Source organism: Toxotes jaculatrix, chromosome 13, assembly GCF_017976425.1.
Source record: "Toxotes jaculatrix isolate fToxJac2 chromosome 13, fToxJac2.pri, whole genome shotgun sequence".
Taxonomy (NCBI): domain Eukaryota; kingdom Metazoa; phylum Chordata; class Actinopteri; family Toxotidae; genus Toxotes; species Toxotes jaculatrix.
The window spans coordinates 18,533,172-18,560,922 of NC_054406.1; the positions used below are offsets into that span (position 1 = coordinate 18,533,172).

At 31.7% G+C, this 27,751-nt stretch overlaps 1 protein-coding gene across 1 annotated transcript in view; it reads left to right on the forward strand.

The window, feature by feature from the left end:
- LOC121192113 (collagen alpha-1(IX) chain-like) overlaps positions 1–27,751 on the forward strand; it is an 86,072-nt gene that overhangs the window by 3,722 nt on the left and 54,599 nt on the right. The window contains exons 3-4 of the mRNA XM_041053676.1: positions 797–868; positions 1,637–1,766. Of these exons, the coding sequence (XP_040909610.1) occupies positions 797–868; positions 1,637–1,766 (202 nt within the window). The remainder of the gene's footprint in view (positions 1–796; positions 869–1,636; positions 1,767–27,751) is intronic.

Below are 27,751 nucleotides of genomic sequence, written 5' to 3' on the forward strand. Positions count from 1 at the left end.
ATAAATACCGTCTCACCACTTTATCTCATTTCTCAGCAGTTATGTGGGAAGTGGGAACAGCTTCCAGATGTGTTGTGTTCACCCTGCTCACTGTAAATGAGCTGACTCAGGTTATTGACTGGGGAGCCCCTCCGGCTGTCACCCTGCTCGTTTCATGAAGTCTTTATTTTTTTTGAGAGAGAGAGAGAGAGAGAGAGAGAGAGAGAGAGAGAGAGAGAGAGAGAGAGAAAGAGAGAGAGGCTTTTCCCCTTCACTGCTGTAGTGTTGGGACTCAATGATAGCGCCCTCCCCTGACACATCCCAGAAATTGATTTTCCACTGCATGAAAAATCCCATTCACAGTGAAATTTTTACTGTCTTGGAACCAGTAAATCTGCCCCCCCCCCCCCCCCCCAAAAAAAAAAATCAATTAACTGAGAAATATTAATGATGACAGCAGGAATCAAACTGAAATGCCACTTTAAAAGTGTTGCATGACTGTGACCACAGTCATGCAACACTGGCTCTGCATTATAAATCCCAGAGACTGTGTTAACTAATCTGTGTTCATGCTTTGGAAAGTGTGAATATGCGAAACACTGTAAGTGTCATTGTAAGAAAAACTCACATTAAAAATGCACCACAGTGCATTGTGATGTTAATCCACTCTGACGTTAAAGACCTTGTTTTTCCCTTGTATCTGTCTCCTGTTAAACGGCAACTGAATTAAACTGACCTGTAATGTATTGCATTTGTCAAATTCAGCAAAGAACAAGCCTAACAAGATTATTATTATTATTATTTTTTGTCCTATTAGAACTAGATCTCAACCGACTGGATGGTGATACCGTCTGCCCACCAATGAGAAGCGGACAAGACGACCTTCCAGGTATAAGACTTTTAGGAGAAACTGGGGCGCTTTGGACTGATAACTTATAGCCGGGCTTTACTCAAACAGAAGTACAAGCAACAGTTGGAAAACCACAAGCCTGAGCCTTGAAAATTCCTAAAAGAGAAGATAGACTATCTGAATTAAGGTGGTGAGTTTAATTAGGTGAACATGGTGGGCTGCCTAATGCCTCAAGACACCTTTAGATTTCAGTGAGGCAAATAAAATGTTCCACTTGAGCTTTACAGAATTTTACTTGGAACAAGTCAAACTCAGCAAGATTGTAATTGCGCACCACTGCCCTGTTTCAAACAGTTCACTCCTGCAGCACATGTGCACATTCTGCTCTGTAGTTTAAGGACGTTTCATGAAAGTCAAGATGTTCTAACACTATGCTAAGTTATCAAATTAATTAAATAAGATATAATGATCACTTTTTTCTTTTCTTTTCTTTTCTTTTCCTTTTTTTAACCAGAAAACACAATTTTTTCCATCCAGTATTATCCATCAACACTGAAATGGTCATTACTACATAGTCATGCCAGCAGTACCACTCATTCACAGCTTTTATCAGTGCTAATGTGTACAGTTTTAATCCTAATGCTAAGAATATTACTCCTACCTCTGCTGTTAGTATGACTTCTGCTATTGCCATATTAAGAACAGCACTAATTATTACTATATTACATTTAATCAGACTTATACTTTATTAGTAAAGTATGCTTTATCATTCGTACCATTATCAGTGACTGTATGTGTCGCTTGTAGGTTTTGATCTGATCACCCAGTTCCAGTTGGATGTGATCCCCCTGAAAGGTGTGAGGAAGGTGGACGGCTCCACTCCCCTCCAGGTGGCCTACCGCCTCGACAGGGAGGCCAACTTCCAAATTCCAACCATGTAAGTACAGTAAAGAGGGTTTAAAAGAAACCAGATAAAAACACACACACAAATGCTGGAGAGCAGCTCTGGTCTCCTGATACAGGTGTTGCATTATTACAGGTCTGGCACAGATGTTACTGCATGGTGAGCAGCATATAATTGGTTGAGAGAGACATGTCTGAACCTATTTGGCATCTCTAAGACACAAGACCAGAGTAGAGGTATTTTTGTTTGTGAATGGGGAATTTGAGATTGGAAAGCACATTTTAGGCCCCAGGAAATATGAGGAGACATATTTTACCATGCCTTTTTGGTAACCATTTATCTTCAGTTGTATGGGCCTTAAAAGGTTAAGAATTTAAAAAACAGATGCTTCCTGTGAAGATTTTCCCCAGTTTGTAATTAAAGGTTAGGTGTAGAAATGTGGACAGACTGACCCGCTTGGGAGCCCTGGGGCAAAAATAAGACACGGATCCCTAATGGGAAACCCCATCCTCTGTGAAAAAAGAGATGTTTTTGAAACAATAATCCTTTGCCCAGTTGAATATTCTGCTCTAAGTAGCAGCAAAATAGAGAACTTTTGGTTTTAGTGTTTTGCACTTTACTTAATACAAGTGAAAGAAATGCTGTTTAAGGCATTATTGCAAAATCCTGGTTTCAGGACAGAGTGTGCAGGTTAATGGCTTTACCACTTTACATAACCAAAGACGTCTCTGGTGTTTCCCAGTGTGCTTGCTCCAGTCTGTTTCGGCTAATCTTTTCCTGCAGGCCAGCTTCCCTTAGAAGCTGTTATGTAACTCGTTGGCACCCCGCATCTACACCACTTGGGCCTGTCACACTGAATGTAAATACATGTTTATTTTCCCTACAAGTCCAGGGGCACAGACTGTGCTTTGAAGTCCGTCTTTGCTTAAGCTGCACTCCCTCTCTTCTCTTCTGCAGGGCAAACGCAGCACATACTTTAAACTTTCTCACCTCAGGCAAAGCTAGAGAGTGGGCTTCATTTGTTTTACTGGGTTACAGGAAACTCTTTTTTTACTGCCTCACCTTGATCGTTTACAAGATGGTAAAAGTCCAGCTGCAGCACCCATCTATGAATGTACCACCTACTCATGATCTGGCTTGTTAAAAACACAGAAAGCACCAGACTATGCATGTTGTAACTGAACCAGTGATTTATGCACTGAGGTAGCCTTTTTCACAATATTGCATTGGTCTTAAACACGTGCACTGTCTTTCTTTTAAGCTTGTATCCTTAATTTATTTGTATTTGAATCTAAAAGTATGACTTTTTTTTGGCCGATTTTGACGCCATACCATACTATGACATTTTTTTGGCACTTTTTGAGGCCATACTAAAGTATGACTTTTGTTGGCCGATTTTGATGCCATGCCATACTATGACGTTTTTTATGACAATTTGAGGCCAAAAAAAATGTGGACTTTTTTTGGGCGATTTTGACGCCTTACTATACTATGATGTTTTTTGGCACTTTTTGAGGCCATACTAAAGTATGACTTTTTTTGCCCGATTTTGATGCCATAGTATACTATGACGTTTTTTGGCACTTTTTGAGGACATACAAAAGTATAACTTTTTTTTAACGGTTTTGGAGCCATTATATACTATGATGTTTTTTGACACGCTTTGAGGCCATACTAAAGTATGACTTTTTTTGGCCGATTTTGACGCCATACTATACTATGACGATTTTTATGACTTTTTGAGGCCATACTAAAGTATGACTTTTTTTGGCCGATTTTGACACCTTACTATACTATGACGTTTTTTATGACATTTTTAGGCAAAAAAAAAAAAAATTAGACTTTTTTTGGCCGATTTTGATGCCTTACTATACTATGACGTTTTATATGACATTTTGAGGCCAAAAAAAATTTTGACTTTTTTTTTATAGTATGACATTTTTTATGACTTTTTGAAGTCATACTAAAGTATGACTTTTTTTGCCCGATTTTGACTCCTTACTATACTATGACGATTTTTATGACATTTTGAGGCCCAAAAAATTTTTGACTTTTTTTGCCCGTAAAAAACGCCATACTATACTATGACGTTTTTTATGACTTTTTGAGGCCATACTAAAGTATGACTTTTTTTGGCCGATTTTGATGCCTTACTATACTATGACGATTTTTATGACATTTTGAGGCCAAAAAAAATTTTGAATTTTTTTGCCCGAAAAAACGCCATACTATACTATGACGTTTTTTATGACATTTTGAGGTAAAAAAAAATTTTTACTTTTTTTGCCCGAAAAAAACGCCATACTATACTATGACGTTTTTTATGACTTTTTGAGGCCAAAAAAATGTTGACTTTTTTTGCCAGAAAAAAATGGCATACTATACTATGACGTTTTTTATGACTTTTTGAGGCCAAAAAAAATTGACTTTTTTTGCCCGAAAAAAATGCCATACTATACTATGATGTTTTTTATGACTTTTTGAGGTCAAAAAAAATGTTGACTTTTTCTAGCCGATTTTGATGCCATACTATACTATGACGTTTTTTATGACATTTTGAGACCAAAAAAAATGTTGACTTTTTTTGCCCGAAAAAAATGCCATACTATACTATGACGTTTTTTATGACTTTTTGAGGACATTCTAAAGTATGACTTTTTTTGCCCGAAAAAAACGCCATACTATACTATGACGTTTTTTATGACTTTTTGAGGCCAAAAAAAATTTTGACTTTTTTTGCCAGAAAAAAACGCCATACTATACTATGATGTTTTTTATGACTTTTTGAGGTCAAAAAAAATGTTGACTTTTTCTAGCCGATTTTGATGCCGTACTATACTATGACGTTTTTTATGACTTTTTGAGGCCATTTAAAAGTATGACTTTTTTTGCCCGAAAAAAACGCCATACTATACTATGACGTTTTTTATGACATTTTGAGACCAAAAAAAATGTTGACTTTTTTTGCCCGAAAAAAACTCCATACTATACTATGACGTTTTTTATGACTTTTTGAGGCCATTCTAAAGTATGACTTTTTTTGCCCGAAAAAAACGCCATACTATACTATGACGTTTTTTATGACTTTTTGAGGCCATTCTAAAGTATGACTTTTTTTTGCCCGAAAAAAACGCCATACTATACTATGACGTTTTTTATGACTTTTTGAGGCCATTCTAAAGTATGACTTTTTTTGCCCGAAAAAAACGCCATACTATACTATGACGTTTTTTATGACTTTTTGAGGCCATTCTAAAGTATGACTTTTTTTGCCCGTAAAAAACGCCATACTATACTATGACGTTTTTTATGACTTTTTGAGGCCATACTAAAGTATGACTTTTTTTGGCCGATTTTGATGCCTTACTATACTATGACGATTTTTATGACATTTTGAGGCCAAAAAAAATTTTGAATTTTTTTGCCCGAAAAAAACGCCATACTATACTATGACGTTTTTTATGACATTTTGAGGTAAAAAAAAATTTTTACTTTTTTTGCCCGAAAAAAACGCCATACTATACTATGACGTTTTTTATGACTTTTTGAGGTCAAAAAAAATGTTGACTTTTTCTAGCCGATTTTGATGCCATACTATACTATGACGTTTTTTTAGGACTTTTTGAGGCCATTCTAAAGTATGACTTTTTTTGCCCGAAAAAAACGCCATACTATACTATGACGTTTTTTATGACTTTTTGAGGCCATACTAAAGTATGACTTTTTTTGGCCGATTTTGATGCCATACTATACTATGATGTTTTTTATGACTTTTTGAGGCCATTCTAAAGTATGACTTTTTTTGCCCGAAAAAAACGCCATACTATACTATGACGTTTTTTATGACTTTTTGAGGCCAAAAAAAATGTTGACTTTTTTTGCCAGAAAAAAATGGCATACTATACTATGACGTTTTTTATGACTTTTTGAGGCCAAAAAAAATTGACTTTTTTTGCCCGAAAAAAATGCCATACTATACTATGATGTTTTTTATGACTTTTTGAGGCCAAAAAAAAGTTGACTTTTTCTAGCCGATTTTGATGCCATACTATACTATGACGTTTTTTATGACATTTTGAGACCAAAAAAAATGTTGACTTTTTTGCCTGAAAAAAATGCCATACTATACTATGACATTTTTTATGACTTTTTGAGGTCAAAAAAAAATGTTGACTTTTTTTGCCTGAAAAAGACGCCATACTATACTATGATGTTTTTTATGACTTTTTGAGGCCAAAAAAAATGTTGACTTTTTCTAGCCGATTTTGATGCCATACTATACTATGACGTTTTTTATGACATTTTGAGACCAAAAAAAATGTTGACTTTTTTGCCCGAAAAAAACGCCATACTATACTATGACGTTTTTTATGACTTTTTGAGGCCATTCTAAAGTATGACTTTTTTTGCCCGAAAAAAACGCCATACTATACTATGACGTTTTTTATGACTTTTTGAGGTCAAAAAAAATGTTGACTTTTTTTGCCCGAAAAAAACGCCATACTATACTATGACGTTTTTTATGACTTTTTGAGGTCAAAAAAAAGATGACTTTTTTTGCCTGAAAAAAACGCCATACTATACTATGACGTTTTTTATGACTTTTTGAATTAAAAAAAAAATTTGACTTTTTTTGCCCGAAAAAAACGCCATACTATACTATGACGTTTTTTATGACATTTGGAGGCAAAAAAAAAATGTTGACTTTTTTGGCCCGAAAAAAACGCCATACTATACGATGACGTTTTTTATGACTTTTTGAGGCCATTCTAAAGTATGACTTTTTTTGCCCGAAAAAAACGCCATACTATACTATGACGTTTTTTATGACTTTTTGAGGTAAAAAAAAATGTTGACTTTTTTTGCCCAAAAAAAACGCCATACTATACTATGACATTTTTTATGACTTTTTGAGGCCAAAAAAAATGTTGACTTTTTTTGCCCGAAAAAAACGCCATACTATACTATGACGTTTTTTATGACTTTTTGAGGCCAAAAAAAATTTTGACTTTTTTTGCCCGAAAAAAACGCCATACTATACTATGACGTTTTTTATGACTTTTTGAGGTCAAAAAAAATGTTGACTTTTTTTGCCCGAAAAAAACGCCATACTATACTATGACGTTTTTTATGACTTTTTGAGGTAAAAAAAAAATGTTGACTTTTTTGGCCCGAAAAAAACGCCATACTATACTATGACGTTTTTTATGACTTTTTGAGGTAAAAAAAAAATTTGACTTTTTTTGCCCGAAAAAAACGCCATGCTATACTATGACGTTTTTTATGACTTTTTGAGGCCATTCTAAAGTATGACTTTTTTACCCGAAAAAAACGCCATACTATACTATGACGTTTTTTATGACTTTTTGAGGCCATTCTAAAGTATGACTTTTTTTGCCCGAAAAAAACGCCATACTATACTATGACGTTTTTTATGACTTTTTGAGGTCAAAAAAAATTTTGACTTTTTTTGCCCGAAAAAAACGCCATACTATACTATGACGTTTTTTATGACATTTTGAGGCCAAAAAAAATGTTGACTTTTTTTGCCCGAAAAAAACGCCATACTATACTATGACGTTTTTTATGACTTTTTGAGGTCAAAAAAAATGTTGACTTTTTTGGCCCGAAAAAAACGCCATACTATACTATGACGGTTTTTATGACTTTTTGAGGTAAAAAAAAAATTGGACTTTTTTTGCCCGAAAAAAAACGCCATACTATACTATGACGTTTTTTATGACTTTTTGAGGTAAAAAAAAATTTGACACTTTTTGCCCGAAAAAAACGCCATACTATACTATGACGTTTTTTATGACTTTTTGAGGCCAAAAAAAATGATGACTTTTTTTGCCCGAAAAAAACGCCATACTATACTATGACGTTTTTTATGACTTTTTGAGGCCATTCTAAAGTATGACTTTTTTTGCCCGAAAAAAACGCCATACTATACTATGACGTTTTTTATGACTTTTTGAGGTCAAAAAAAATTTTGACTTTTTTTGCCCGAAAAAAACGCCATACAATACTATGACGTTTTTTTATGACTTTTTGAGGCCAAAAAAAATGTTGACTTTTTTTGCCTGAAAAAAACGCCATACTATACTATGACGTTTTTTATGACTTTTTGAGGCCATTCTAAAGTATGACTTTTTTTGCCCGAAAAAAACGCCATACTATACTATGACGTTTTTTATGACATTTGGAGGCAAAAAAAAAAGTTCAGTTTTTTGGCCCGAAAAAAACGCCATACTATACTATGACGTTTTTTATGACTTTTTGAGGCCATTCTAAAGTATGACTTTTTTTGACCGAAAAAAACGCCATACTATACTATGACGTTTTTATGACTTTTTGAGGTCAAAAAAAATGTTGACTTTTTTTGCCCAAAAAAAACGCCATACTATACTATGACGTTTTTTATGACTTTTTGAGGTAAAAAAAAATGTTGACTTTTTTTGCCCGAAAAAAACGCCATACTATACTATGACGTTTTTTATGACTTTTTGAGGCCAAAAAAAAATGATGACTTTTTTTGCCCGAAAAAAACGCCATACTATACTATGACGTTTTTTATGACTTTTTGAGGCCAAAAAAAATTTTGACTTTTTTTGCCCGAAAAAAACGCCATACTATACTATGACGTTTTTTATGACTTTTTGAGGCCATTCTAAAGTATGACTTTTTTTGCCCGAAAATAACGCCATATTATACTATGACGTTTTTTATGACTTTTTGAGGTCAAAAAAAATTTTGACTTTTTTTGCCCGAAAAAAACGCCATACTATACTATGACGTTTTTATGACTTTTTGAGGCCATTCTAAAGTATGACTTTTTTACCCGAAAAAAACGCCATACTATACTATAATGTTTTTTATGACTTTTTGAGGCCATTCTAAAGTATGACTTTTTTTGCCCGAAAAAAACGCCATACTATACTATGACGTTTTTTATGACTTTTTGAGGCCAAAAAAAATGTTGACTTTTTTTGCCCGAAAAAAACGCCATACTATACTATGACGTTTTTTATGACTTTTTGAGGTCAAAAAAAATGTTGACTTTTTTTGCCTGAAAAAAACGCCATACTATACTATGACGTTTTTTATGACTTTTTGAGGCCATTCTAAAGTATGACTTTTTTCGCCCGAAAAAAACGCCATACTATACTATGACGTTTTTTATGACTTTTTGAGGCCATTCTAAAGTATGACTTTTTTTGCCCGAAAAAAACGCCATACTATACTATGACGTTTTTTATGACTTTTTGAGGCCATTCTAAAGTATGACTTTTTTTGCCCGAAAAAAACGCCATACTATACTATGACGTTTTTTATGACTTTTTGAGGCCAAAAAAAATTTTGACTTTTTTTGCCCGAAAAAAACGCCATACTATACTATGACGTTTTTTATGACTTTTTGAGGCCATTCTAAAGTATGACTTTTTTTGCCCGAAAAAAACGCCATACTATACTATGACGTTTTTTATGACTTTTTGAGGCCAAAAAAAATGTTGACTTTTTTTGCCCGAAAAAAACGCCATACTATACTATGACGTTTTTTATGACTTTTTGAGGTCAAAAAAAATGTTGACTTTTTTTGCCCGAAAAAAACGCCATACTATACTATGACGTTTTTTATGACTTTTTGAGGCCAAAAAAAATGTTGACTTTTTTTGCCCGAAAAAAACGCCATACTATACTATGACGTTTTTTATGACTTTTTGAGGCCATTCTAAAGTATGACTTTTTTCGCCCGAAAAAAACGCCATACTATACTATGACGTTTTTTATGACTTTTTGAGGCCAAAAAAAATGTTGACTTTTTTTGCCCGAAAAAAACGCCATACTATACTATGACGTTTTTTATGACATTTTGAGACCAAAAAAAATGTTGACTTTTTCTAGCCGATTTTGATGCCATACTATACTATGACGTTTTTTATGACATTTTGAGACCAAAAAAAATGTTGACTTTTTTTGCCCGAAAAAAACGCCATACTATACTATGACGTTTTTTATGACTTTTTGAGGCCATTCTAAGGTATGACTTTTTTTGCCCGAAAAAAACGCCATACTATACTATGACGTTTTTTATGACATTTTGAGACCAAAAAAAATGTTGACTTTTTTTGCCCGAAAAAAACGCCATACTATACTATGACGTTTTTTATGACTTTTTGAGGCCAAAAAAAATGTTGACTTTTTTTGCCCGAAAAAAACGCCATACTATACTATGACGTTTTTTATGACTTTTTGAGGCCATTCTAAAGTATGACTTTTTTTGCCCGAAAAAAACGCCATACTATACTATGACGTTTTTTATGACTTTTTGAGGCCAAAAAAAATGTTGACTTTTTTTGCCCGAAAAAAACGCCATACTATACTATGACGTTTTTTATGACTTTTTGAGGCCAAAATTAATGTTGACTTTTTTTGCCCGAAAAAAACGCCATACTATACTATGACGTTTTTTATGACTTTTTGAGGTAAAAAAAAAATTGACTTTTTTTGCCCGAAAAAAACACCATACTATACTATGACGTTTTTTATGACTTTTTGAGGTCAAAAAAAATTTTGACTTTTTTTGCCCGAAAAAAACGCCATACTATACTATGACGTTTTTATGACTTTTTGAGGCCATTCTAAAGTATGACTTTTTTACCCGAAAAAAACGCCATACTATACTATGACGTTTTTTATGACTTTTTGAGGCCATTCTAAAGTATGACTTTTTTTGCCCGAAAAAAACGCCATACTATACTATGACGTTTTTTATGACTTTTTGAGGCCAAAAAAAATGTTGACTTTTTCTAGCCGATTTTGATGCCATACTATACTATGACGTTTTTTATGACATTTTGAGGCCAAAAAAATTTTTGACGTTTTTTGCCCGAAAAAAACGCCATACTATACTATGACGTTTTTATGACTTTTTGAGGTTAAAAAAAATGTTGACTTTTTTTGCCCGAAAAAAATACTATACTATGACGTTTTTTATGACTTTTTGAGGCCAAAAAAATGATGACTTTTTTTGCCCGAAAAAAACGCCATACTATACTATGACGTTTTTTATGACTTTTTGAGGTCAAAAAAAATGTTGACTTTTTTTGCCCGAAAAAAACGTCATACTATACTATGACGTTTTTTATGACTTTTTGAGGCCAAAAAAAATGTTGACTTTTTTTGCCCGAAAAAAACGCCATACTATACTATGACGTTTTTTATGACTTTTTGAGGCCATTCTAAAGTATGACTTTTTTCGCCCGAAAAAAACGCCATACTATACTATGACGTTTTTTATGACTTTTTGAGGCCAAAAAAAATGTTGACTTTTTTTGCCCGAAAAAAACGCCATACTATACTATGACGTTTTTTATGACTTTTTGAGGCCAAAAAAATTTTGACTTTTTTTGCCCGAAAAAAACGCCATACTATACTATGATGTTTTTTATGACATTTTGAGACCAAAAAAAATGTTGACTTTTTCTAGCCGATTTTGATGCCATACTATACTATGACGTTTTTTATGACATTTTGAGACCAAAAAAAATGTTGACTTTTTTTGCCCGAAAAAAACGCCATACTATACTATGACGTTTTTTATGACTTTTTGAGGCCAAAAAAAATGTTGACTTTTTCTAGCCGATTTTGATGCCATACTATACTATGACGTTTTTTATGACATTTTGAGGCCAAAAAAATTTTTGACGTTTTTTGCCCGAAAAAAACGCCATACTATACTATGACGTTTTTATGACTTTTTGAGGTTAAAAAAAATGTTGACTTTTTTTGCCCGAAAAAAATACTATACTATGACGTTTTTTATGACTTTTTGAGGCCAAAAAAATGATGACTTTTTTTGCCCGAAAAAAACGCCATACTATACTATGACGTTTTTTATGACTTTTTGAGGCCAAAAAAAATGTTGACTTTTTCTAGCCGATTTTGATGCCATACTATACTATGACGTTTTTTATGACATTTTGAGACCAAAAAAAATGTTGAATTTTTTTGCCCGAAAAAAACGCCATACTACACTATGACGTTTTTTATGACTTTTTGAGGCCATTCTAAAGTATGACTTTTTTCGCCCGAAAAAAACGCCATACTATACTATGACGTTTTTTATGACTTTTTGAGGCCAAAAAAAATGTTGACTTTTTTTGCCCGAAAAAAACGCCATACTATACTATGACGTTTTTTATGACTTTTTGAGGTCAAAAAAAATGTTGACTTTTTTTGCCCGAAAAAAACGCCATACTATACTATGACGTTTTTTATGACTTTTTGAGGTCAAAAAAAAAGTTGACTTTTTTTGCCCGAAAAAAACGCCATACTATACTATGACGTTTTTTATGACTTTTTGAGGCCAAAAAAAATGTTGACTTTTTTTGCCCGAAAAAAACGCCATACTATACTATGACGTTTTTTATGACTTTTTGAGGCCAAAAAAAATGTTGACTTTTTTTGCCCGAAAAAAACGCCATACTATACTATGACGTTTTTTATGACTTTTTGAGGTCAAAAAAAATGTTGACTTTTTTTGCCCGAAAAAAACGCCATACTATACTATGACGTTTTTTATGACTTTTTGAGGCCAAAAAAAATGTTGACTTTTTTTGCCCGAAAAAAACGCCATACTATACTATGACGTTTTTTATGACTTTTTGAGGTCAAAAAAAATGTTGACTTTTTTTGCCCGAAAAAAACGCCATACTATACTATGACGTTTTTTATGACTTTTTGAGGTCAAAAAAAAAGTTGACTTTTTTTGCCCGAAAAAAACGCCATACTATACTATGACGTTTTTTATGACTTTTTGAGGCCAAAAAAAATGTTGACTTTTTTTGCCCGAAAAAAACGCCATACTATACTATGACGTTTTTTATGACTTTTTGAGGTCAAAAAAAATTTTGACTTTTTTTGCCCGAAAAAAACGCCATACTATACTATGACGTTTTTTATGACTTTTTGAGGTAAAAAAAAAATGTTGACTTTTTTTGCCCGAAAAAAACGCCATACTATACTATGACGTTTTTTATGACTTTTTGAGGTCAAAAAAAATGTTGACTTTTTTTGCCCGAAAAAAACGCCATACTATACTATGACGTTTTTTATGACTTTTTGAGGCCAAAAAAAATGTTGACTTTTTTTGCCCGAAAAAAACGCCATACTATACTATGACGTTTTTTATGACTTTTTGAGGCCATTCTAAAGTATGACTTTTTTCGCCCGAAAAAAACGCCATACTATACTATGACGTTTTTTATGACTTTTTGAGGCCAAAAAAAATGTTGACTTTTTTTGCCCGAAAAAAACGCCATACTATACTATGACGTTTTTTATGACTTTTTGAGGCCAAAAAAAATGTTGACTTTTTTTGCCCGAAAAAAACGCCATACTATACTATGACGTTTTTATGACTTTTTGAGCTAAAAAAAATGTTGACTTTTTTTGCCCGAAAAAAACGCCATACTATACTATGACGTTTTTTATGACTTTTTGAGGTCAAAAAAAATGTTGACTTTTTTGGCCCGAAAAAAACGCCATACTATACTATGACGTTTTTTATGACTTTTTGAGGTAAAAAAAAAATTTGACTTTTTTTGCCCGAAAAAAACGCCATACTATACTATGACGTTTTTTATGACTTTTTGAGGCCAAAAAAAATGTTGACTTTTTTTGCCCGAAAAAAACGCCATACTATACTATGACGTTTTTTATGACTTTTTGAGGTAAAAAAAAATGTTGACTTTTTTTGCCGGAAAAAAACGCCATACTATACTATGACATTTTTTATGACTTTTTGAGGCCAAAAAAACTTTTGACTTTTTCTAGCCGATTTTGATGCCATACTATACTATGACGTTTTTTATGACATTTTGAGACCAAAAAAAATGTTGACTTTTTTTGCCTGAAAAAAACGCCATACTATACTATGACGTTTTTATGACTTTTTGAGCTAAAAAAAATGTTGACTTTTTTTGCCCGAAAAAAACGCCATACTATACTATGACGTTTTTTATGACTTTTTGAGGTCAAAAAAAATTTTGACTTTTTTTGCCCGAAAAAAACGCCATACTATACTATGACGTTTTTTATGACTTTTTGAGGTCAAAAAAAATGTTGACTTTTTTTGCCCGAAAAAAACGCCATACTATACTATGACGTTTTTTATGACTTTTTGAGGTCAAAAAAAATGTTGACTTTTTTTGCCCGAAAAAAACGCCATACTATACTATGACGTTTTTTATGACTTTTTGAGGCCAAAAAAAATGTTGACTTTTTCTAGCCGATTTTGATGCCATACTATACTATGACGTTTTTTATGACATTTTGAGACCAAAAAAAATGTTGACTTTTTTTGCCTGAAAAAAACGCCATACTATACTATGACGTTTTTTATGACATTTTGAGACCAAAAAAAATGTTGACTTTTTTTGCCTGAAAAAAACGCCATACTATACTATGACGTTTTTTATGACTTTTTGAGGTCAAAAAAAATTTTGACTTTTTTTGCCCGAAAAAAACGCCATACTATACTATGACGTTTTTTATGACTTTTTGAGGCCAAAAAAAATGTTGACTTTTTCTAGCCGATTTTGATGCCATACTATACTATGACGTTTTTTATGACATTTTGAGACCAAAAAAAATGTTGACTTTTTTTGCCGGAAAAAAACGCCATACTATACTATGACGTTTTTTATGACTTTTTGAGGCCAAAAAAAATGTTGACTTTTTCTAGCCGATTTTGATGCCATACTATACTATGACGTTTTTTATGACATTTTGAGACCAAAAAAAATGTTGACTTTTTTGCCCGAAAAAAATGCCATACTATACTATGATGTTTTTTATGACTTTTTGAGGCCATTCTAAAGTATGACTTTTTTTGCCCGAAAAAAACGCCATACTATACTATGACGTTTTTTATGACTTTTTGAGGCCAAAAAAAATTTTGACTTTTTTTGCCCGAAAAAAACGCCATACTATACTATGACGTTTTTTATGACTTTTTGAGGCCAAAAAAAATGTTGACTTTTTTTGCCAGAAAAAAACGCCATACTATACTATGACGTTTTTTATGACTTTTTGAGGTCAAAAAAAATGTTGACTTTTTTTGCCGGAAAAAAACGCCATACTATACTATGACGTTTTTTATGACTTTTTGAGGTCAAAAAAAATGTTGACTTTTTTTGCCCGAAAAAACCGCCATACTATACTATGACGTTTTTTATGACTTTTTGAGGCCAAAAAAAATGTTGACTTTTTTTGCCCGAAAAAAACGCCATACTATACTATGACGTTTTTTATGACTTTTTGAGCTAAAAAAAAATGTTGACTTTTTTTGCCCGAAAAAAACGCCATACTATACTATGACGTTTTTTATGACTTTTTGAGGTCAAAAAAAAAGTTGACTTTTTTTGCCCGAAAAAAACGCCATACTATACTATGACGTTTTTTATGACTTTTTGAGGCCAAAAAAAATGTTGACTTTTTCTAGCCGATTTTGATGCCATACTATACTATGACGTTTTTTATGACATTTTGAGACCAAAAAAAATGTTGACTTTTTCTAGCCGATTTTGATGCCATACTATACTATGACGTTTTTTATGACATTTTGAGACCAAAAAAAATGTTGACTTTTTTTGCCCGAAAAAAACGCCATACTATACTATGACGTTTTTTATGACTTTTTGAGGCCATTCTAAAGTATGACTTTTTTTGCCCGAAAAAAACGCCATACTATACTATGACGTTTTTTATGACTTTTTGAGGTCAAAAAAAATGTTGACTTTTTTTGCCCGAAAAAAACGCCATACTATACTATGACGTTTTTTATGACTTTTTGAGGCCAAAATTAATGTTGACTTTTTTTGCCCGAAAAAAACGCCATACTATACTATGACGTTTTTTATGACTTTTTGAGGTAAAAAAAAAATTGACTTTTTTTGCCCGAAAAAAACACCATACTATACTATGACGTTTTTTATGACTTTTTGAGGTCAAAAAAAATTTTGACTTTTTTTGCCCGAAAAAAACGCCATACTATACTATGACGTTTTTATGACTTTTTGAGGCCATTCTAAAGTATGACTTTTTTACCCGAAAAAAACGCCATACTATACTATGACGTTTTTTATGACTTTTTGAGGCCATTCTAAAGTATGACTTTTTTTGCCCGAAAAAAACGCCATACTATACTATGACGTTTTTTATGACTTTTTGAGGCCAAAAAAAATGTTGACTTTTTCTAGCCGATTTTGATGCCATACTATACTATGACGTTTTTTATGACATTTTGAGGCCAAAAAAATTTTTGACGTTTTTTGCCCGAAAAAAACGCCATACTATACTATGACGTTTTTATGACTTTTTGAGGTTAAAAAAAATGTTGACTTTTTTTGCCCGAAAAAAATACTATACTATGACGTTTTTTATGACTTTTTGAGGCCAAAAAAATGATGACTTTTTTTGCCCGAAAAAAACGCCATACTATACTATGACGTTTTTTATGACTTTTTGAGGTCAAAAAAAATGTTGACTTTTTTTGCCCGAAAAAAACGTCATACTATACTATGACGTTTTTTATGACTTTTTGAGGCCAAAAAAAATGTTGACTTTTTTTGCCCGAAAAAAACGCCATACTATACTATGACGTTTTTTATGACTTTTTGAGGCCATTCTAAAGTATGACTTTTTTCGCCCGAAAAAAACGCCATACTATACTATGACGTTTTTTATGACTTTTTGAGGCCAAAAAAAATGTTGACTTTTTTTGCCCGAAAAAAACGCCATACTATACTATGACGTTTTTTATGACTTTTTGAGGCCAAAAAAATTTTGACTTTTTTTGCCCGAAAAAAACGCCATACTATACTATGATGTTTTTTATGACATTTTGAGACCAAAAAAAATGTTGACTTTTTCTAGCCGATTTTGATGCCATACTATACTATGACGTTTTTTATGACATTTTGAGACCAAAAAAAATGTTGACTTTTTTTGCCCGAAAAAAACGCCATACTATACTATGACGTTTTTTATGACTTTTTGAGGCCATTCTAAAGTATGACTTTTTTCGCCCGAAAAAAACGCCATACTATACTATGACGTTTTTTATGACTTTTTGAGGCCAAAAAAAATGTTGACTTTTTTTGCCCGAAAAAAACGCCATACTATACTATGACGTTTTTTATGACTTTTTGAGGTCAAAAAAAATGTTGACTTTTTTTGCCCGAAAAAAACGCCATACTATACTATGACGTTTTTTATGACTTTTTGAGGCCAAAAAAAATGTTGACTTTTTTTGCCCGAAAAAAACGCCATACTATACTATGACGTTTTTTATGACTTTTTGAGCTAAAAAAAAATGTTGACTTTTTTTGCCCGAAAAAAACGCCATACTATACTATGACGTTTTTTATGACTTTTTGAGGTCAAAAAAAATGTTGACTTTTTTGGCCCGAAAAAAACGCCATACTATACTATGACGTTTTTTATGACTTTTTGAGGTAAAAAAAAAATTTGACTTTTTTTGCCCGAAAAAAACGCCATACTATACTATGACGTTTTTTATGACTTTTTGAGGCCAAAAAAAATGTTGACTTTTTTTGCCAGAAAAAAACGCCATACTATACTATGACGTTTTTTATGACTTTTTGAGGTAAAAAAAAATGTTGACTTTTTTTGCCGGAAAAAAACGCCATACTATACTATGACGTTTTTTATGACTTTTTGAGGCCAAAAAAAATGTTGACTTTTTCTAGCCGATTTTGATGCCATACTATACTATGACGTTTTTTATGACATTTTGAGACCAAAAAAAATGTTGACTTTTTTGCCCGAAAAAAATGCCATACTATACTATGATGTTTTTTATGACTTTTTGAGGCCATTCTAAAGTATGACTTTTTTTGCCCGAAAAAAACGCCATACTATACTATGACGTTTTTTATGACTTTTTGAGGCCAAAAAAAATGTTGACTTTTTTTGCCGGAAAAAAACGCCATACTATACTATGACGTTTTTTATGACTTTTTGAGGTCAAAAAAAATGTTGACTTTTTTTGCCGGAAAAAAACGCCATACTATACTATGACGTTTTTTATGACTTTTTGAGGCCAAAAAAAATGTTGACTTTTTTTGCCCGAAAAAAACGCCATACTATACTATGACGTTTTTTATGACTTTTTGAGGCCATTCTAAAGTATGACTTTTTTCGCCCGAAAAAAACGCCATACTATACTATGACGTTTTTTATGACTTTTTGAGGCCAAAAAAAATGTTGACTTTTTTTGCCCGAAAAAAACGCCATACTATACTATGACGTTTTTTATGACTTTTTGAGGTAAAAAAAAGTTGACTTTTTTTGCCCGAAAAAAACGCCATACTATACTATGACGTTTTTTATGACTTTTTGAGGTCAAAAAAAATGTTGACTTTTTTTGCCCGAAAAAAACGCCATACTATACTATGACGTTTTTTATGACTTTTTGAGGTCAAAAAAAAAGTTGACTTTTTTTGCCCGAAAAAAACGCCATACTATACTATGACGTTTTTTATGACTTTTTGAGGCCAAAAAAAATGTTGACTTTTTCTAGCCGATTTTGATGCCATACTATACTATGACGTTTTTTATGACATTTTGAGACCAAAAAAAATGTTGACTTTTTTTGCCCGAAAAAAACGCCATACTATACTATGACGTTTTTTATGACTTTTTGAGGCCATTCTAAAGTATGACTTTTTTCGCCCGAAAAAAACGCCATACTATACTATGACGTTTTTTATGACTTTTTGAGGCCAAAAAAAATGTTGACTTTTTTTGCCCGAAAAAAACGCCATACTATACTATGACGTTTTTTATGACTTTTTGAGGTCAAAAAAAATGTTGACTTTTTTTGACCGAAAAAAACGCCATACTATACTATGACGTTTTTTATGACTTTTTGAGGCCAAAAAAAATGTTGACTTTTTTTGCCCGAAAAAAACGCCATACTATACTATGACGTTTTTTATGACTTTTTGAGGCCAAAAAAAATGTTGACTTTTTTTGCCAGAAAAAAACGCCATACTATACTATGACGTTTTTTATGACATTTTGAGACCAAAAAAAATGTTGACTTTTTTGCCCGAAAAAAATGCCATACTATACTATGATGTTTTTTATGACTTTTTGAGGCCATTCTAAAGTATGACTTTTTTTGCCCGAAAAAAACGCCATACTATACTATGACGTTTTTTATGACTTTTTGAGGTAAAAAAAAATGTTGACTTTTTTTGCCCGAAAAAAACGCCATACTATACTATGACGTTTTTTATGACTTTTTGAGGTCAAAAAAAATGTTGACTTTTTTTGCCCGAAAAAAACGCCATACTATACTATGACGTTTTTTATGACTTTTTGAGGTAAAAAAAAAATTGACTTTTTTTGCCCGAAAAAAACGCCATACTATACTATGACGTTTTTTATGACTTTTTGAGGTAAAAAAAAAATTTGACTTTTTTTGCCCGAAAAAAACGCCATACTATACTATGACGTTTTTTATGACTTTTTGAGGTCAAAAAAAATGTTGACTTTTTTTGCCCGAAAAAAACGCCATACTATACTATGACGTTTTTTATGACTTTTTGAGGTAAAAAAAAAATTTGACTTTTTTTGCCCGAAAAAAACGCCATACTATACTATGACGTTTTTTATGACTTTTTGAGGTCAAAAAAAATTTTGACTTTTTTTGCCCGAAAAAAACGCCATACTATACTATGACGTTTTTTATGACTTTTTGAGGTAAAAAAAAAATTTGACTTTTTTTGCCCGAAAAAAACGCCATACTATACTATGACGTTTTTTATGACTTTTTGAGGCCAAAAAAAATGTTGACTTTTTTTGCCCGAAAAAAACGCCATACTATACTATGACGTTTTTTATGACTTTTTGAGGCCAAAAAAAATGTTGACTTTTTTTGCCCGAAAAAAACGCCATACTATACTATGACGTTTTTTATGACTTTTTGAGGTCAAAAAAAATGTTGACTTTTTTTGCCCGAAAAAAACGCCATACTATACTATGACGTTTTTTATGACTTTTTGAGGCCAAAAAAAATGTTGACTTTTTTTGCCCGAAAAAAACGCCATACTATACTATGACGTTTTTTATGACTTTTTGAGCTAAAAAAAAATGTTGACTTTTTTTGCCCGAAAAAAACGCCATACTATACTATGACGTTTTTTATGACTTTTTGAGGTCAAAAAAAATGTTGACTTTTTTGGCCCGAAAAAAACGCCATACTATACTATGACGTTTTTTATGACTTTTTGAGGTAAAAAAAAAATTTGACTTTTTTTGCCCGAAAAAAACGCCATACTATACTATGACGTTTTTTATGACTTTTTGAGGCCAAAAAAAATGTTGACTTTTTTTGCCAGAAAAAAACGCCATACTATACTATGACGTTTTTTATGACTTTTTGAGGTAAAAAAAAATGTTGACTTTTTTTGCCGGAAAAAAACGCCATACTATACTATGACGTTTTTTATGACTTTTTGAGGCCAAAAAAATGTTGACTTTTTCTAGCCGATTTTGATGCCATACTATACTATGACGTTTTTTATGACATTTTGAGACCAAAAAAAATGTTGACTTTTTTGCCCGAAAAAAATGCCATACTATACTATGACGTTTTTTATGACATTTTGAGACCAAAAAAAATGTTGACTTTTTTTGCCCGAAAAAAACGCCATACTATACTATGACGTTTTTTATGACTTTTTGAGGTCAAAAAAAAAGTTGACTTTTTTTGCCCGAAAAAAACGCCATACTATACTATGACGTTTTTTATGACTTTTTGAGGCCAAAAAAAATGTTGACTTTTTCTAGCCGATTTTGATGCCATACTATACTATGACGTTTTTTATGACATTTTGAGACCAAAAAAAATGTTGACTTTTTTTGCCCGAAAAAAACGCCATACTATACTATGACGTTTTTTATGACTTTTTGAGGCCATTCTAAAGTATGACTTTTTTTGCCCGAAAAAAACGCCATACTATACTATGACGTTTTTTATGACTTTTTGAGGCCAAAAAAAATGTTGACTTTTTCTAGCCGATTTTGATGCCATACTATACTATGACGTTTTTTATGACATTTTGAGACCAAAAAAAATGTTGACTTTTTTTGCCCGAAAAAAACGCCATACTATACTATGACGTTTTTTATGACTTTTTGAGGCCATTCTAAAGTATGACTTTTTTCGCCCGAAAAAAACGCCATACTATACTATGACGTTTTTTATGACTTTTTGAGGCCAAAAAAAATGTTGACTTTTTTTGCCCGAAAAAAACGCCATACTATACTATGACGTTTTTTATGACTTTTTGAGGTCAAAAAAAATGTTGACTTTTTTTGACCGAAAAAAACGCCATACTATACTATGACGTTTTTTATGACTTTTTGAGGCCAAAAAAAATGTTGACTTTTTTTGCCCGAAAAAAACGCCATACTATACTATGACGTTTTTTATGACTTTTTGAGGCCAAAAAAAATGTTGACTTTTTTTGCCAGAAAAAAACGCCATACTATACTATGACGTTTTTTATGACATTTTGAGACCAAAAAAAATGTTGACTTTTTTGCCCGAAAAAAATGCCATACTATACTATGATGTTTTTTATGACTTTTTGAGGCCATTCTAAAGTATGACTTTTTTTGCCCGAAAAAAACGCCATACTATACTATGACGTTTTTTATGACTTTTTGAGGTAAAAAAAAATGTTGACTTTTTTTGCCCGAAAAAAACGCCATACTATACTATGACGTTTTTTATGACTTTTTGAGGTCAAAAAAAATGTTGACTTTTTTTGCCCGAAAAAAACGCCATACTATACTATGACGTTTTTTATGACTTTTTGAGGTAAAAAAAAAATTGACTTTTTTTGCCCGAAAAAAACGCCATACTATACTATGACGTTTTTTATGACTTTTTGAGGTAAAAAAAAAATTTGACTTTTTTTGCCCGAAAAAAACGCCATACTATACTATGACGTTTTTTATGACTTTTTGAGGTCAAAAAAAATTTTGACTTTTTTTGCCCGAAAAAAACGCCATACTATACTATGACGTTTTTTATGACTTTTTGAGGTAAAAAAAAAATTTGACTTTTTTTGCCCGAAAAAAACGCCATACTATACTATGACGTTTTTTATGACTTTTTGAGGTCAAAAAAAATTTTGACTTTTTTTGCCCGAAAAAAACGCCATACTATACTATGACGTTTTTTATGACTTTTTGAGGTAAAAAAAAAATTTGACTTTTTTTGCCCGAAAAAAACGCCATACTATACTATGACGTTTTTTATGACTTTTTGAGGCCAAAAAAAATGTTGACTTTTTTTGCCCGAAAAAAACGCCATACTATACTATGACGTTTTTTATGACTTTTTGAGGCCAAAAAAAATGTTGACTTTTTTTGCCCGAAAAAAACGCCATACTATACTATGACGTTTTTTATGACTTTTTGAGGTCAAAAAAAATGTTGACTTTTTTTGCCCGAAAAAAACGCCATACTATACTATGACGTTTTTTATGACTTTTTGAGGCCAAAAAAAATGTTGACTTTTTTTGCCCGAAAAAAACGCCATACTATACTATGACGTTTTTTATGACTTTTTGAGCTAAAAAAAAATGTTGACTTTTTTTGCCCGAAAAAAACGCCATACTATACTATGACGTTTTTTATGACTTTTTGAGGTCAAAAAAAATGTTGACTTTTTTGGCCCGAAAAAAACGCCATACTATACTATGACGTTTTTTATGACTTTTTGAGGTCAAAAAAAATGTTGACTTTTTTGGCCCGAAAAAAACGCCATACTATACTATGACGTTTTTTATGACTTTTTGAGGTAAAAAAAAAATTTGACTTTTTTGGCCCGAAAAAAACGCCATACTATACTATGACGTTTTTTATGACTTTTTGAGGCCAAAAAAAATGTTGACTTTTTTTGCCCGAAAAAAACGCCATACTATACTATGACGTTTTTTATGACTTTTTGAGGTAAAAAAAAATGTTGACTTTTTTTGCCGGAAAAAAACGCCATACTATACTATGACATTTTTTATGACTTTTTGAGGCCAAAAAAACTTTTGACTTTTTCTAGCCGATTTTGATGCCATACTATACTATGACGTTTTTTATGACATTTTGAGACCAAAAAAAATGTTGACTTTTTTTGCCTGAAAAAAACGCCATACTATACTATGACGTTTTTATGACTTTTTGAGCTAAAAAAAATGTTGACTTTTTTTGCCCGAAAAAAACGCCATACTATACTATGACGTTTTTTATGACTTTTTGAGGTCAAAAAAAATTTTGACTTTTTTTGCCCGAAAAAAACGCCATACTATACTATGACGTTTTTTATGACTTTTTGAGGTCAAAAAAAATGTTGACTTTTTTTGCCCGAAAAAAACGCCATACTATACTATGACGTTTTTTATGACTTTTTGAGGTCAAAAAAAATGTTGACTTTTTTTGCCCGAAAAAAACGCCATACTATACTATGACGTTTTTTATGACTTTTTGAGGCCAAAAAAAATGTTGACTTTTTCTAGCCGATTTTGATGCCATACTATACTATGACGTTTTTTATGACATTTTGAGACCAAAAAAAATGTTGACTTTTTTTGCCTGAAAAAAACGCCATACTATACTATGACGTTTTTTATGACATTTTGAGACCAAAAAAAATGTTGACTTTTTTTGCCTGAAAAAAACGCCATACTATACTATGACGTTTTTTATGACTTTTTGAGGTCAAAAAAAATTTTGACTTTTTTTGCCCGAAAAAAACGCCATACTATACTATGACGTTTTTTATGACTTTTTGAGGCCAAAAAAAATGTTGACTTTTTCTAGCCGATTTTGATGCCATACTATACTATGACGTTTTTTATGACATTTTGAGACCAAAAAAAATGTTGACTTTTTTTGCCGGAAAAAAACGCCATACTATACTATGACGTTTTTTATGACTTTTTGAGGCCAAAAAAAATGTTGACTTTTTCTAGCCGATTTTGATGCCATACTATACTATGACGTTTTTTATGACATTTTGAGACCAAAAAAAATGTTGACTTTTTTGCCCGAAAAAAATGCCATACTATACTATGATGTTTTTTATGACTTTTTGAGGCCATTCTAAAGTATGACTTTTTTTGCCCGAAAAAAACGCCATACTATACTATGACGTTTTTTATGACTTTTTGAGGTCAAAAAAAATTTTGACTTTTTTTGCCCGAAAAAAACGCCATACTATACTATGACGTTTTTTATGACTTTTTGAGGCCAAAAAAAATGTTGACTTTTTTTGCCAGAAAAAAACGCCATACTATACTATGACGTTTTTTATGACTTTTTGAGGTCAAAAAAAATGTTGACTTTTTTTGCCGGAAAAAAACGCCATACTATACTATGACGTTTTTTATGACTTTTTGAGGTCAAAAAAAATGTTGACTTTTTTTGCCCGAAAAAACCGCCATACTATACTATGACGTTTTTTATGACTTTTTGAGGCCAAAAAAAATGTTGACTTTTTTTGCCCGAAAAAAACGCCATACTATACTATGACGTTTTTTATGACTTTTTGAGCTAAAAAAAAATGTTGACTTTTTTTGCCCGAAAAAAACGCCATACTATACTATGACGTTTTTTATGACTTTTTGAGGTCAAAAAAAAAGTTGACTTTTTTTGCCCGAAAAAAACGCCATACTATACTATGACGTTTTTTATGACTTTTTGAGGCCAAAAAAAATGTTGACTTTTTCTAGCCGATTTTGATGCCATACTATACTATGACGTTTTTTATGACATTTTGAGACCAAAAAAAATGTTGACTTTTTTTGCCCGAAAAAAACGCCATACTATACTATGACGTTTTTTATGACTTTTTGAGGCCATTCTAAAGTATGACTTTTTTCGCCCGAAAAAAACGCCATACTATACTATGACGTTTTTTATGACTTTTTGAGGCCAAAAAAAATGTTGACTTTTTTTGCCCGAAAAAAACGCCATACTATACTATGACGTTTTTTATGACTTTTTGAGGTCAAAAAAAATGTTGACTTTTTTTGCCCGAAAAAAACGCCATACTATACTATGACGTTTTTTATGACTTTTTGAGGCCAAAAAAAATGTTGACTTTTTTTGCCCGAAAAAAACGCCATACTATACTATGACGTTTTTTATGACTTTTTGAGCTAAAAAAAAATGTTGACTTTTTTTGCCCGAAAAAAACGCCATACTATACTATGACGTTTTTTATGACTTTTTGAGGTCAAAAAAAATGTTGACTTTTTTGGCCCGAAAAAAAACGCCATACTATACTATGACGTTTTTTATGACTTTTTGAGGTAAAAAAAAAATTTGACTTTTTTTGCCCGAAAAAAACGCCATACTATACTATGACGTTTTTTATGACTTTTTGAGGCCAAAAAAAATGTTGACTTTTTTTGCCAGAAAAAAACGCCATACTATACTATGACGTTTTTTATGACTTTTTGAGGTAAAAAAAAATGTTGACTTTTTTTGCCGGAAAAAAACGCCATACTATACTATGACGTTTTTTATGACTTTTTGAGGCCAAAAAAAATGTTGACTTTTTCTAGCCGATTTTGATGCCATACTATACTATGACGTTTTTTATGACATTTTGAGACCAAAAAAAATGTTGACTTTTTTGCCCGAAAAAAATGCCATACTATACTATGATGTTTTTTATGACTTTTTGAGGCCATTCTAAAGTATGACTTTTTTTGCCCGAAAAAAACGCCATACTATACTATGACGTTTTTTATGACTTTTTGAGGCCAAAAAAAATGTTGACTTTTTTTGCCGGAAAAAAACGCCATACTATACTATGACGTTTTTTATGACTTTTTGAGGTCAAAAAAAATGTTGACTTTTTTTGCCGGAAAAAAACGCCATACTATACTATGACGTTTTTTATGACTTTTTGAGGCCAAAAAAAATGTTGACTTTTTTTGCCCGAAAAAAACGCCATACTATACTATGACGTTTTTTATGACTTTTTGAGGCCATTCTAAAGTATGACTTTTTTCGCCCGAAAAAAACGCCATACTATACTATGACGTTTTTTATGACTTTTTGAGGCCAAAAAAAATGTTGACTTTTTTTGCCCGAAAAAAACGCCATACTATACTATGACGTTTTTTATGACTTTTTGAGGTAAAAAAAAGTTGACTTTTTTTGCCCGAAAAAAACGCCATACTATACTATGACGTTTTTTATGACTTTTTGAGGTCAAAAAAAAGTTGACTTTTTTTGCCCGAAAAAAACGCCATACTATACTATGACGTTTTTTATGACTTTTTGAGGTCAAAAAAAAAGTTGACTTTTTTTGCCCGAAAAAAACGCCATACTATACTATGACGTTTTTTATGACTTTTTGAGGCCAAAAAAAATGTTGACTTTTTCTAGCCGATTTTGATGCCATACTATACTATGACGTTTTTTATGACATTTTGAGACCAAAAAAAATGTTGACTTTTTTTGCCCGAAAAAAACGCCATACTATACTATGACGTTTTTTATGACTTTTTGAGGCCATTCTAAAGTATGACTTTTTTTGCCCGAAAAAAACGCCATACTATACTATGACGTTTTTTATGACTTTTTGAGGCCAAAAAAAATGTTGACTTTTTCTAGCCGATTTTGATGCCATACTATACTATGACGTTTTTTATGACTTTTTGAGGCCATTCTAAAGTATGACTTTTTTCGCCCGAAAAAAACGCCATACTATACTATGACGTTTTTTATGACTTTTTGAGGCCAAAAAAAATGTTGACTTTTTTTGCCCGAAAAAAACGCCATACTATACTATGACGTTTTTTATGACTTTTTGAGGTCAAAAAAAATGTTGACTTTTTTTGACCGAAAAAAACGCCATACTATACTATGACGTTTTTTATGACTTTTTGAGGCCAAAAAAAATGTTGACTTTTTTTGCCCGAAAAAAACGCCATACTATACTATGACGTTTTTTATGACTTTTTGAGGCCAAAAAAAATGTTGACTTTTTTTGCCAGAAAAAAACGCCATACTATACTATGACGTTTTTTATGACATTTTGAGACCAAAAAAAATGTTGACTTTTTTGCCCGAAAAAAATGCCATACTATACTATGATGTTTTTTATGACTTTTTGAGGCCATTCTAAAGTATGACTTTTTTTGCCCGAAAAAAACGCCATACTATACTATGACGTTTTTTATGACTTTTTGAGGTAAAAAAAAATGTTGACTTTTTTTGCCCGAAAAAAACGCCATACTATACTATGACGTTTTTTATGACTTTTTGAGGTCAAAAAAAATGTTGACTTTTTTTGCCCGAAAAAAACGCCATACTATACTATGACGTTTTTTATGACTTTTTGAGGTAAAAAAAAAATTGACTTTTTTTGCCCGAAAAAAACGCCATACTATACTATGACGTTTTTTATGACTTTTTGAGGTAAAAAAAAAATTTGACTTTTTTTGCCCGAAAAAAACGCCATACTATACTATGACGTTTTTTATGACTTTTTGAGGTCAAAAAAAATTTTGACTTTTTTTGCCCGAAAAAAACGCCATACTATACTATGACGTTTTTTATGACTTTTTGAGGTAAAAAAAAAATTTGACTTTTTTTGCCCGAAAAAAACGCCATACTATACTATGACGTTTTTTATGACTTTTTGAGGTCAAAAAAAATTTTGACTTTTTTTGCCCGAAAAAAACGCCATACTATACTATGACGTTTTTTATGACTTTTTGAGGTAAAAAAAAAATTTGACTTTTTTTGCCCGAAAAAAACGCCATACTATACTATGACGTTTTTTATGACTTTTTGAGGCCAAAAAAAATGTTGACTTTTTTTGCCCGAAAAAAACGCCATACTATACTATGACGTTTTTTATGACTTTTTGAGGCCAAAAAAAATGTTGACTTTTTTTG